General features: G+C 37.7%; 1 protein-coding gene across 2 annotated transcripts in view; it reads right to left on the reverse strand.

Moving 5' to 3' along the window:
• The window catches only part of hip1rb (huntingtin interacting protein 1 related b), a 76,191-nt gene that overhangs the window by 11,298 nt on the left and 52,834 nt on the right, over positions 1-12,059 (reverse strand). For both annotated transcript variants that reach the window (XM_051921054.1, XM_051921055.1), the window contains exons 9-23: positions 10,875-10,932; positions 10,162-10,237; positions 9,531-9,671; positions 8,698-8,759; positions 7,875-7,947; positions 6,024-6,207; positions 5,722-5,810; positions 5,514-5,630; positions 4,553-4,654; positions 4,094-4,288; positions 3,149-3,296; positions 2,160-2,246; positions 1,971-2,078; positions 737-873; positions 544-654 (exon numbers count right to left, since the gene is read on the reverse strand). In XM_051921054.1, the coding sequence (XP_051777014.1) occupies positions 544-654; positions 737-873; positions 1,971-2,078; positions 2,160-2,246; positions 3,149-3,296; positions 4,094-4,288; positions 4,553-4,654; positions 5,514-5,630; positions 5,722-5,810; positions 6,024-6,207; positions 7,875-7,947; positions 8,698-8,759; positions 9,531-9,671; positions 10,162-10,237; positions 10,875-10,932 (1,688 nt within the window). The remainder of the gene's footprint in view (positions 1-543; positions 655-736; positions 874-1,970; positions 2,079-2,159; positions 2,247-3,148; positions 3,297-4,093; positions 4,289-4,552; positions 4,655-5,513; positions 5,631-5,721; positions 5,811-6,023; positions 6,208-7,874; positions 7,948-8,697; positions 8,760-9,530; positions 9,672-10,161; positions 10,238-10,874; positions 10,933-12,059) is intronic.

Genomic DNA, 12,059 nt, shown 5'->3' on the forward strand with positions numbered 1-12,059 from the left:
CGAATTTAAGTAACGGTGAACAGCAAAAAAATCAAAAATTAAAGTTTCATGAAATTTAGACACCCATTTCAAAAAACACTAACAGTGAAACTGCAAGAATATTTTTCATGTCACATTAGTCTACATGACACTAACCTGGTACCAGTGAAACAGCACAAGTGACCACAGGGTCACAAACAAAACAGCAAACTGTTACAGATATTTATAAAAGAGTTTTACAACCTTCTGTTGGTTTGGAAATTCTTAAAAAGCATTCTTAATTTTATTAAATTTTTGAGAAATTGAATATTTTAATTTGCATCACCTCTTACATGAACTATTAATGTTATACTGAAGAAAAATCACTTAATTTAAAATATACAGGGTAAGTATACATGCTGGACCATACTAAAATGCATTTTATTATCTTTGCATGTTCATCTCTTTGATTTGTTGGATTAGTAAATTTCTATCTGCAAAGTGAAAGCAAGAAAATTAAATGTTCTATTTGAACTTCAGTCATCGTGCTTGGTGTGACAAACATCAGCCCTGCGCCATACTTACTTCAATCCTTCTCACTGCATCTTCAATGGCAGCTGATGTTGCAGCCATCTCCTTGTCCACCATATCTCCAAGTTCTTCTTGTCGGATATCCAGATTTTTGGGCCGTAGTTCCTGATATTAGGAAAAAAAAAGTTAGGAAAACCACAACGTAAACACTCCAATTCTACATGGCAATGTTCAACTGACAACACACCTGGCCCAACTGCAAAATGTTCTGCACAGCAGCTTTCACTGCTGATGGGTTTGCATGCTTCAAAGACTTCTTAGTCTTCAGGTCCTCCAGAAACTCGAAACAGTTTTTGGCACAGTCTCTGCAATTCTCTGTGAGACCTGAACACAGGCAAGAAATACGGTGAGAAACACACCCGAGGTGAGACTCCAACAGAGCTAACAGGGATCCACATGGTTAGGAAAGAAGATGCAAACTGCGCAAATACAGAATGATGAAAAAATGAATTCTGATATTACACAATACTAAAAAAAATTGATAAAGAAATAAATAAATCTACAACTCTGGTCTGCCATGAGTTGGACTGTGGTGAATACAAATACAGGAAGATCAAAAAAATGAGCAGTGCAACAAAAGACACATAGGCGATTTGTCTCCGCAGCCCCAAATCACCAACTGGGCAAGAGGCAGAGAGGGCAAAATATCAATAGTGGAAAAAAACAACGACAAATAAGTATGTTGAAAGTGATACTAAAGATGGAATTCTATCTTACTTCTTAAAAGTTAAGAATTATAACTGGGAGTACTTTTCTGAAAGACACATCAAATGATTTGATTTAAAGGAGCCATGCAGTATTCAGAAAAATATTCCACCTGCACAAATCCAGAGTTTCTGTGTCACATTATCAAAAACGTCACCAAAAAAAAACAAAACACAAAAACATTTCTACAAGAACAACAAAAAACGTAACAGGAGCAGCAGCTCATCATATGATATGGAGTGTAAAACAGCACAAAATAAAAGGTGAAGGGGAAAAATTGAAAACGTTTATTCAGAGAATTACAAAAACAAGGCAAAACAGTAATATGAGAAATAACATGCACAACATAAGCAAAAAATACTGGGAAAGAAAACATTTAAACAAAATGTTAAACATAGAACTGGTATCAATTTATTAGAGTGAGGCAGAGAATTCAAGAACACAAGGTGAAAATACTAAGGAAACACAGTATTTGTAGTTCCTTATTACTCTGTACTTCCAAGATAAGGAGGACTTATGGATATACATCAATATACCAAAAAAAATGAAAAACAAAAAACACAGAAATGTTTATGTGGCACACAGTAAGTTAGATAAAGATGATTAAAACAAACACGGGAAAGTAATAGCTGCTGGCAGGAGAGCAAAGTTAAGTACAACTTTATACTATAACACACAAACACATTCATGTATACCTTCTCAAAAAGGACACTTACTGTCTGCATGGTTTAGCGGTGCAGTGTGTGCAGTTGCGCTTGCATTCATTATTGTATCCGCGGTCAAGTGAGCAAACTGGGTAAGCGGTCTGACCAGAGTTCCGGCATCTGGTAAAGGACAAACACGTTACAAGCTTTACAGCAGAGCGTGTGCACCGTGTGTACCTGCAAGTCACCGACCCACATTACCTGCTTCGTTCTTTAAGTATTCGACATGTCCTTGCTGTACAGATGTGATTGAGTCCAGGGTGGCTTCTGCTCTGCTGACAAGATAATCTAGAAGTGGGATTAAAGTTTTCCACATATCACTTAAACATAAAAAAAAGAACACCCTTGTTTAAAAATGTTCAACTCTTTTGAAGTGAGAGAGCAAGATTAAATTAAATGAAACATGTACACGAAAAGCCATAAAACATGACTATAGAGATGATATAGTACAAAGACTAATAATAAAATGTCATTTACTTCAAACAAAGAAAACAGCTGTGTGAGTGTGTGACATTACAAAAATCAATAAAATAAAGCAAATCACGGGTTACTTTCCTTACTAAACGGAGTGACCTCCGTCTCAGCCTCATTCACTGCAATTGCCTTTTACTGAACTAAATGGAAGTGTTCGGCTCAAGATGCAGTTATGCCACACTTCTTTAAATGGTTCTGGTCAGGATATACACCATTTATTTTCATTCCAGCAGAAAACCAATAAGGATATGTAGTTAAAAAAGCAACACAGTCTAAAAGACAATGTGCAAGTCCAAAGTTTATCCTTTTAATGATAGAGTTGCTCAGAAAGACATACTACACTTAGATGAACATTTCTTTTTCTCTTGCAGTATATTTTAGCTTCCTATTCTGTGCTTTTCAGTTGTAAAATTTAAACAAAATGACATCATTATTACAGGAGACTTAAGCTGCCCTTGAGTTTGACCCTTGCTTGCCACTTTATTAGCAATTTCAATACATAGCTACAATCCTACTGTACAACTGATTCACTACAGCTGCTCCATTACATCTCACTACTACAGCTCTGACCGGTGCCAAGGTTTTGAAGCCATTTTGGTTGCTTTGTCACAACAAAGTCATAAAAACAATGACATTTATTTACAAGAAACAGTTCCTGTTTCCTACTTGTCCATCTCTCTCTAAAGCCATCTTATCTTGACCGTTACTTTTCTTACCTGGAGAGCTGGTACAACGAATGTGCAGAGGATCATCTAACCTAGTCACAGCATCTTGGATGATGTTTTCTGCTTCCTTCACAGTTTGCTGAAGCAATTTAAATTGTTCATCTAGAAGGCGCTGCTGAAGTAGTTCTTCCTTCATTGACTAGGGGGTGGGGGGAGAAAATGGGGAAGAAAAGCAATTTTCAAACAAACAATTTATTATAGCAAACAACTAGTTACAAACTCCAGCTGGGAGGACACAAAATACTAGAAAAATATTAAAAAACCCCAGGTCCACAGTTGAACATAGCTGGCATACTCAACTCCACAACAAAGTGCAATACCTGAACCATCTGCCCTTGTTATAACGCAAGAGAGAAGCAAGCAGATGGAGATCACCATTCTTACACTCCTGATGTTAGTTAAGTCAACTTCCACCAAAAATGGAGCAGCAGAAAGGTCATTCGGTAATCCTTAAGGTGGCAGAAATGATGGATCCAGGCAATATCAGCTATCTTCAAAAATACTTCCACTCAGTACAATATAAGCACCATGTCGACAAATCAAGTACGGCCTGCAGTCTAGACTAAACTTTTGCACACAAATGTCACAGCAACTGTATGGCTGACCACACATGCACCTTACTTATGCATGCTTGGATTTTTATTTTCTTCTTCCATTAAAACAATGAAAGAGCATATGGATTACACACGAGTTAATGCCCACTAAAATTCCCCGCATTACCAAAGGCACTATGAGGTCTTCTCCTCCACAATACAACAAATAAAAAAATGTTTTTGTGTGGTCCTATCAGAGTCCAAGGAAACGAAGCATGACTCTGGGGAGACTGCCATGAAGTAAAACTGGCTGCCACCTTGTGCATGTTGGTCCCAGGTTTACACTCTTAACCCACAGGTACATAACACCAAATAAGCCCATCTCTCCCAGGCATCCTCTCACCTTGTCCTTGAGCTTGCCTTGTAGCTGCTCCCTCTCCCTGCAGCCCCGCTCCCTCTCCTGCTGAAGTGAAACGTCCTTTTGTTGTATGGCATCCTTCAGAGAAGACAGCTCCACATCCCGCTCTGAAAGGGTTTTACGTAGTGTGTCCTTCTCTACCTGCAAAGTCTGCAGGGTCTTGTTCAGCGTTTCCCCCGACTAGTAAAACACAAAAAGAGTTTTATAAACTTCTTGGATAGAGCCTGAAGAAATGAATTACACAGGAGCACACACTGAGAAACAAGTCTTGAGCCGAGTGCCGAGAAGCAGCAAAATATAAGAACTCCTTCCTTTCTCCTCTGTAATTCACCCACACTGTTAAAAATTCCATGGGATGCAAGCCAAACACAAAAAAAGTGTTAATGCTATATCAAGAAATCCATATTCCAAAACACATACAGGCAACTCTTTATCTTCATTTACCTTTTCTGTACTTTGTAGATTACTACGAATAATAGATAGTTCTTCTCTACTTTTGGCCAATTCTCTTTGAAGATTTTCCATTTGAAGGCTTTGTTCTTCAAGCTGTAATTCCAGTAGAAAAAGAAAAGAAACTTACAAGTACAATCTAAATGACAGCAAACTAACAGACAATAAATCAATCAACAACCACTACTTATCACCTTTAATCATAACGCTCAACAGATGATGATCAGGATGAACCTGAGCTCAATTTTGAGCTTCATGGCAAAGGCTGCGAATACTTATGCACATGTGCTTTCTCAATTTTTTTATTTTTAATAAATTTGCAAAAATCTCAAGTAAACTTTTTTCACGTTGTCATTATGGGGTGTTGTGTGTAGAATTTTGAGGAAAAAAATGAATTTAATCCATTTTGGAATAAGGCTGTAACATAACAAAATGTGGAAAAAGTGATGAAGCGCTGTGAATACTTTCCGGATGCACTGTAATATACTACATAATAAAATGCCCTGCTGTGTGTGTATGGTCCCTCCAAACAATCCAACTGGTCAGTTTCGCTTTGGTAGCTCAGTCACACGTGATTGACAACAGAACCGCCAATCAAAAGTGGTCAACAAAAACAAGTATATGGAGGAAAGGCATAAGAGGAATGCTGAGAGTCACCTTCAATTATGGGAACTAATCCCTACAATACAAATAAGGTTTTTACAGTGGGCATTGGTGGTATTCAAAAAGCAGACAAAAGACGAATAAGGTGCCTTGAAATGACAGCCTGTGAAGCCCACTTTATGAGAATGCGTTTGACAGAGAAAGCAACAGTAAAGAGAGGTTATGACACACAGGAATACTGCAGAAAGGTGTACCTCTCTTCAACAGGCAATGTAGCCAGTTTATATATAAAAAAGGACACCTCGGTATATTCCAAATGTGATTCAATACATCATCTGTCTGTTAAGCTCACCTTCATTTCAGACTCCTGTTTAATCTGCTCCATTTCAAACGCTAGTTGCTGCTTTGTCCGTGCCACATCTTCTTGCGTTTGCTGTGTCACTGTTAACATCTTTGCTGTATCAGCATTCTTTGAGAACAGACACAATGTTTATCAGGTTTTACTTTATTAGATATTGTCACACAAACACGGTTTCAAAATCATCCATGAATAGAAATACCTTCCTTAGGAGTTCGGCATGGTTGTTGACCAACTGGCTGTGCTTCTCCTTCAGCTTGTTATAGCGCAGCTCTGTAGCCTGGGCCTTTCCTAGACAGATAAAGCAATTAGTGTTTTCCAAATGAAACGGAGAGCGAGCTACATACCCATTCCAATGATTCTTATTTTTTATGTAAATTCTTATAAAGTACCCTCTAATGCCAGTGGTAGATGCCTTCCAAGGATCCACTGCCTCAGCAGGTGGTTATAACTATTACTGCCACAGCCCGTTTTAGCAGGTGCCAAGAATGCCATGTTACTTACTTTCTGCTTCGGCCAGCTGACCCTGAGCATTCTCCGTCTCCAGTTTTTGCTGTCGCAAGTTCTCAAGCTCTATCCTGAGCTGCTCATTGTCGACAAGAGCTTTCTGTTTCTGCTTTCTTTGATCTTCAAGCTCAGCTTCCAAGGTATTAATTTGGGCCTTAAGCTGTGTAATATACCTCTGAGCCTGAAATTATTAAAAGAAAATGTTTGAAGGCTAAAAAAAAAGTAACTGTTAATATAAAATATTCCAAAAGTAATTTTTGATAGATGATGATATTTTTCAGTACTTATGTGGTCAGCTAAACCAAGTAAGGAAAAAAAAAGTGTATATTGTTTTTTTTACATCCAAACTCCATTCTACAAGACACTTCAAAAAACTCAATGCTGTACGCCAGGGGTACCCAATGCATCAGTCGCGATCGACCGGTAGATTGGAAAGGTAGTGCAGGTAGATTGCGCTGCATTAAAAAAAATGTTTTTTAAACTTTAGTCTATCATATATCCTCCCTATGGCATTTGCCACTTGATTGACATATAGGGCGGCCAGTCTGAGATGTCTTTGCTTCTAACACACTGGTCATCCCGTACGCACGATCAAACACGCGATCTACTGCAAAACTCCGGCCATCTAAGTGATCTAGTTAGCCTTCCAATTTATATCGACTAAAGAAGGGATTTAAAAAAAAAATTGTTTGGGGAGGGTATGGGCTGGATGTGGAATTGGAAGAGGATTTTTTTCTCTCACAAGTGTGTTGGTCTGATCTGCCAATCTATCATTGCTATTCCAAAGAAGGAAAATGTGGAAAAACACTTTCGAACTGTTCATAAAAACTAAGAAACTGACTTCCTTCCGAAAATCGATCTGAGAAAGAGAAAGGAGAGGGAACTAAAATCGCAGTTAAATCGGACATCTGTCATTTTTCACTCGGCTGAATTCAAAAGCAAAGGCAGACACACCAAAGCATCGTTGTGGGCAGGGCTGGATTAAGACGAAAGTATAGATGCTTCAATGATGGCAGAAGGGCTGTTCCATGCCTATCTATACTTGATGTTGAGGAAGTGTTTTGTGATGGGCAGCATTTGATTTTTGCCAAACATATCATCCTTGGGAGGACTAATTAGTCCACACAATAAAACCTTGACTCTCTTAACAGCTTAACAAGTAGCAGTTTTTCCAGAGTGTAGGATTTTTGCTAGCCTTGCCCATGAACGCCACTGTTTTTCAGCTTGTCTCATAATGCTGAAATATGAACACGGACAGGAACTTCAACAGGTAGCAAGTGTCCTTAGATCTGCCATTGGATTTCTCTAGACATTCTGAGCAACTGCTTAAAAAAAATTAATAATTTTGGACTGAGTAGTAGTAGTAGTAGTAATAATAATAATAGTACAGCTGGGTGGGAGCTTTTCATTTCAAAATGCCATGACATCTTCAGTGATTGGTGCCACCCCACAGATTGTGTGCAAGTCAGCAAGGCCCATGATGGACTGGCACTGCCTCCAGGTTTGGTTTCAGCCAGACGAGCAGTCTTACAATTATAAACTACTGGGTGTTGGAGTCATGTACAATTATTAAACTGGCTCTGAAAATAGATGTAAAGTTAAACAAACATTTTGAGAATGTTATAAATTACTAAAAAACAGAAAAGGATATTTCCATTACTGTTTAGGGTTAATATAGTAAATACTAAATGCCTGTATCTGAACCCAAGCATATCTGAAATTCTACAACATTAGGAAAAGCAGTAAAGAAATAAGCTTACAAATAGTAATGTGAAGAGTGAGTACAACAAGGAAATGCTCTGATCCAGCAGTTAGGTTGAGCTCTGCTATGTCAGAATACTCCGTTACCTCTGATTTGATCCTCTCCAGTTCAGCACGAAGCAGCTCCACTTCCTTTTTCAGGTTATCTATCTGAATGTCTCTGTCAAAACAAAAGATTAACAACTCATTGTGATACTGCTGAATGAATATGGTTTTCCTTGTAGACTACTAAATAAACATTACAAAATTAAAATGCTAAATCTGAGAGACCTGGCACAATACAGCAGTAGTTAGCAGTGCTGCCTTGTCTCAAATCATTTGTGCACACTCCACATGGACAAAAACTGGGCATTCTCCCCAAGTCCGAGTCCAAACACTGCGGCTTTCCTCCCACACTGCCAAAACATGTAGGTTGGATTAACTCCCAGCTTCAAACTGCCACTGCACCACATGCTGCCAGAAAGTTTCTGACTTTTCAGTCTTAAATCGCATTAAGCAGGTTTAAGAATGGGATGGTAGGTTAAGTGGCCCGTGGACACCTTCCTAATCTAAAGTAAGAAAAATGTGTCAAGACACGACTAATTTTGTGCAAGTTTTTCATTAACTTGAATCTAGATTGTTTTATTGTCTCAGTGTAATTTATTTAAACATTTCATATGGACTGAACAGTTTCAAGTGTCTTGACAACTCAGGCCTTACTTTATATAGTGCCATTGAAAGTGTACATAACCACAAGAAAGCTTTACAAAGTAAACAAATATTCAACAATATACGATATATAACAAATTCAAAGTAATAAAAACACCACACAGATTTGGATAACAGCTAAAATGATTTTATATAGCTATACAGTTCTGTCTTAATAAGATCATCAAGCCCACAACAAAGGGGTCTTTTCTGGAAGGCTTACCTATCATCTTGTACAAATCCATTAGGAGGCCCAAATGTTTGGTCAAATATGTCAACGATATTCTAAAAGAGACACATTTAATACCATTAGATAATTTTCTTTACATTAAAGATAAACTTATAAATGTACAGTACATTTAAACTATGAATGTAATAACAAGTACTATAGAAGGAGATAATGGACGTTAACAGGATCCTGTCCAAAGCATTAGTAATGGAGAAAGCTAAATTGACCTCTGGCCTAAAAGGTGATTGGTGACTATTAAGAAGATGAAGAACAAGACCTTCTATGCAGACATAACAGAGGCTCCAAAGATTTAACATGGAGATACAAACAGGCCAATACAGCAGCAGTGCCCCAAGCAAAGACCTGTGAATTAATTAATTATTTAAACCACAGAAAAAGACTTTGGGCAACCTTGAAAAGGTTCTGACAGATAATCTGCCCATCTATGACTTGCGATATAACACATACAGCCCTTTGGGGAAAAATACGGGGTATCATTCCATCTTCTTATGCGCTCCCATGCCAGTGCATCACACAGCTAGAGCTGTAAGAAAATAAAGTGGCCTATAATGTCACAAGGGAAAACTAATGGAAGCGGGTGTATAATACAGTCACCTGACAATCGTGGTCCTCATTACACTGTTCACAGTGTTAATGATCCATGATGTTGAGGCAGTTTGGCTCCATTAAGCTTACCTTATTTGTTGAGACATGCAGGTGGTAAATAGTCGTCAAAATGCATCTCTATGGCAATGTGAAATGAAAGCAAAATTCTGAAAATGTTGTTTCACATGCACAATTTTATTACACAACACTGGTGATTGTACCTGCTGTTCTGTTTGAGGAGCTGTACTGACTTCAATCAAAGATTCTGGTTCTTCTTCTTCTGGGGCTTCTTCATCAGGGATCACAACCACAGGCTTAACATGCTCTGCCAGAGCTGAAGCTCTGAGGAAATTAGGTGGACTCTGCACAATACACAAGAAGTGTAATGAATAAGCAAGCACAATTGAAAAATGATATCAAATTATACAAAACTTCATGGCAAGTGTGGATGGTTTCCTTATGACAGAAGGAACTGGTTTTTGGTCTGTCCTGGTCAACTGTTTACATGAAGTGTGCACATTTTTTCTCTGAGTACTCTAATCCTCTTCCACATCTAACAGAGGTATAAACTGGTGAAAGTGAACTGGTCTAATGCTAGTAAATGAGAACATGTGCTCGACGGTGCCCTGCTGACACAGGCCCAACCTTCACAAACTGACATTTTATAAATAACATCATACCAATTTTGCACAATAAAAATTAATTGTCTGTATTTTCCAATGAAAAATATTCTAGGTAAATGTATTCAATGGGGGCAAGCACCTAATATTAAAATATAAATAGTTAACATATAATAAATGCCTTTAAATGATTCAGATATTTAGGATAGAAACATCTAGCTCTTTAACTCACCTCTGGCAACTTTGGGATCTGTATTAGCCTCTTAAAGTACAGCAGGTCTCTAGCGCGATTAAAGAAATTTTTAAGGCTGGAACACAAAACAAACATTTTGACTAAGACTGAACCCAACAGCCATAATACATCATAGTTAGTTTCTTCTTAACCTCCTCAACACTATATCCAACAATGCAGATATCTTTCTATGTACCCTCTGTAGATATCTATCTTCTGTCAAGGAGCTCCGAGTTCCATTACTACTACTACTACTGATGAGGGCCCAAACACTCAAATCAAGAGCACTTCTCACACTACTTGACATGTCCATAGGATCTTAAGAAATTTAAGGTGTGCAAACCGTCGGCACCTAAAATCTACATTCTTCCAAAGTAAAAGTAGCAAAGATAATGTTAAAACTTGCCAGTTTTTGGGAAATTCATTTACATGAACAATACAAAAGCAACACAGAATTATGGTAAAGCACTGTACTAAATGATTTTGCACAAAAAACAGATACTTCTAGAAACAAACACAACAAGAAACAGACATGAACATTTATTGAGCTCAAATCAAAAGGATAAATGTCCACTTTATTTTTTAAATGTAAATGTGAAATCTTGCATAAAGCTTACCACCGTTCCAAAAGCAGAGTCCACGGTCCATGCGTCAGTCCCTACCAGTTAAGGTTGTCTCCCTTATTGTTACAATTCACCTACATTATTATTTACCTGTGAAATTGATCATGAAATCTGTCCCGGTGGCCCTGTAAGGTTTCTGCAGGCAAACCTGAATGGATGCAAACAGTTGTCTCTGTAATAAAACATACAATTCCTCCCAAAAGACATTAACACTTTTTTTTTTTTTTTAATATAATTATTTACAATGATCATTTAGGTTATTCAATACGATGTGGTTAAAAAGTAAAACTAATGTCTTCTTTACTCAAGAGGATGACAGATTTGTCATGAAAAAGTTTGATACACTCAAGTGTTTTGATCACATTATCACATCTCTTGGCTGTTGGCAGTCCTATTGATCACCTGATGTGGCTTTACTTTCAAATATGGGGCATCAGGCTTTTCTTCATCCTACTTCAAGAACTGTTTACTCCATAACAATTTACATAAAAAATGCACATACAACAAGAACATTTGCCAAAGATGGCAAAATAAAAAATACAGCTGAGTATCAACTGTAAGCACTGAACAGAACCCAATGGCAGACTGAGGTCAAGCAATGACAGAAGGAGCCTCTGCACTCACACACACAGATACCACACAAAATGCAGCCAACAATTATGAATGCACATTTATTACTGTAAAATTGTGCTCAATATTAAGAAAAATGATACTTTAAGAAATAAGCAATTCATTCATCCTCTCTTTTCGGTCTAAAAGGAGGGGAAGGGAGAAACTAACCCTGGATGGCTACCATTCTATCACAGTATACACACACTAACTCGTATCTGGCCAATTCAAAGTTTATGCTAGTTATGTGGAAGAACATGAAAGTGCCACAAAAAAACCATACAGAGATATGGGGAGAACATACAAAATAACTCCCAGGACATGTCAGAGCCAGGAGTGCTAACCAATGTGCCACTCAATTCATATAAGGCCATCACTTACCACCTTGTAGCATTATTATGGTCCCATAAGATAGCTGTTTGTGCATGTTTGTAAAATCTACTGTAGTCTCTCTCACTAAAACCCAAGTGCCCATGAGAAGACTTATCACACTATACTGGCCTTGCCTGGTGTGGGTTTTTAAATGTTTTTGATGAACCAAATAAAATGCGTTGGTTTAATTTGTTTAAGCCCATATACCGAGTTGAAAACTATTATATTTCCCCAATTATTTTAATATACAGTCAAAGTAAAAATTGTGAGAACCCTTTGGAATTATCTGGTTTA

Source organism: Erpetoichthys calabaricus, chromosome 18 (assembly GCF_900747795.2).
Source record: "Erpetoichthys calabaricus chromosome 18, fErpCal1.3, whole genome shotgun sequence".
Lineage (NCBI taxonomy): Eukaryota > Metazoa > Chordata > Cladistia > Polypteriformes > Polypteridae > Erpetoichthys > Erpetoichthys calabaricus.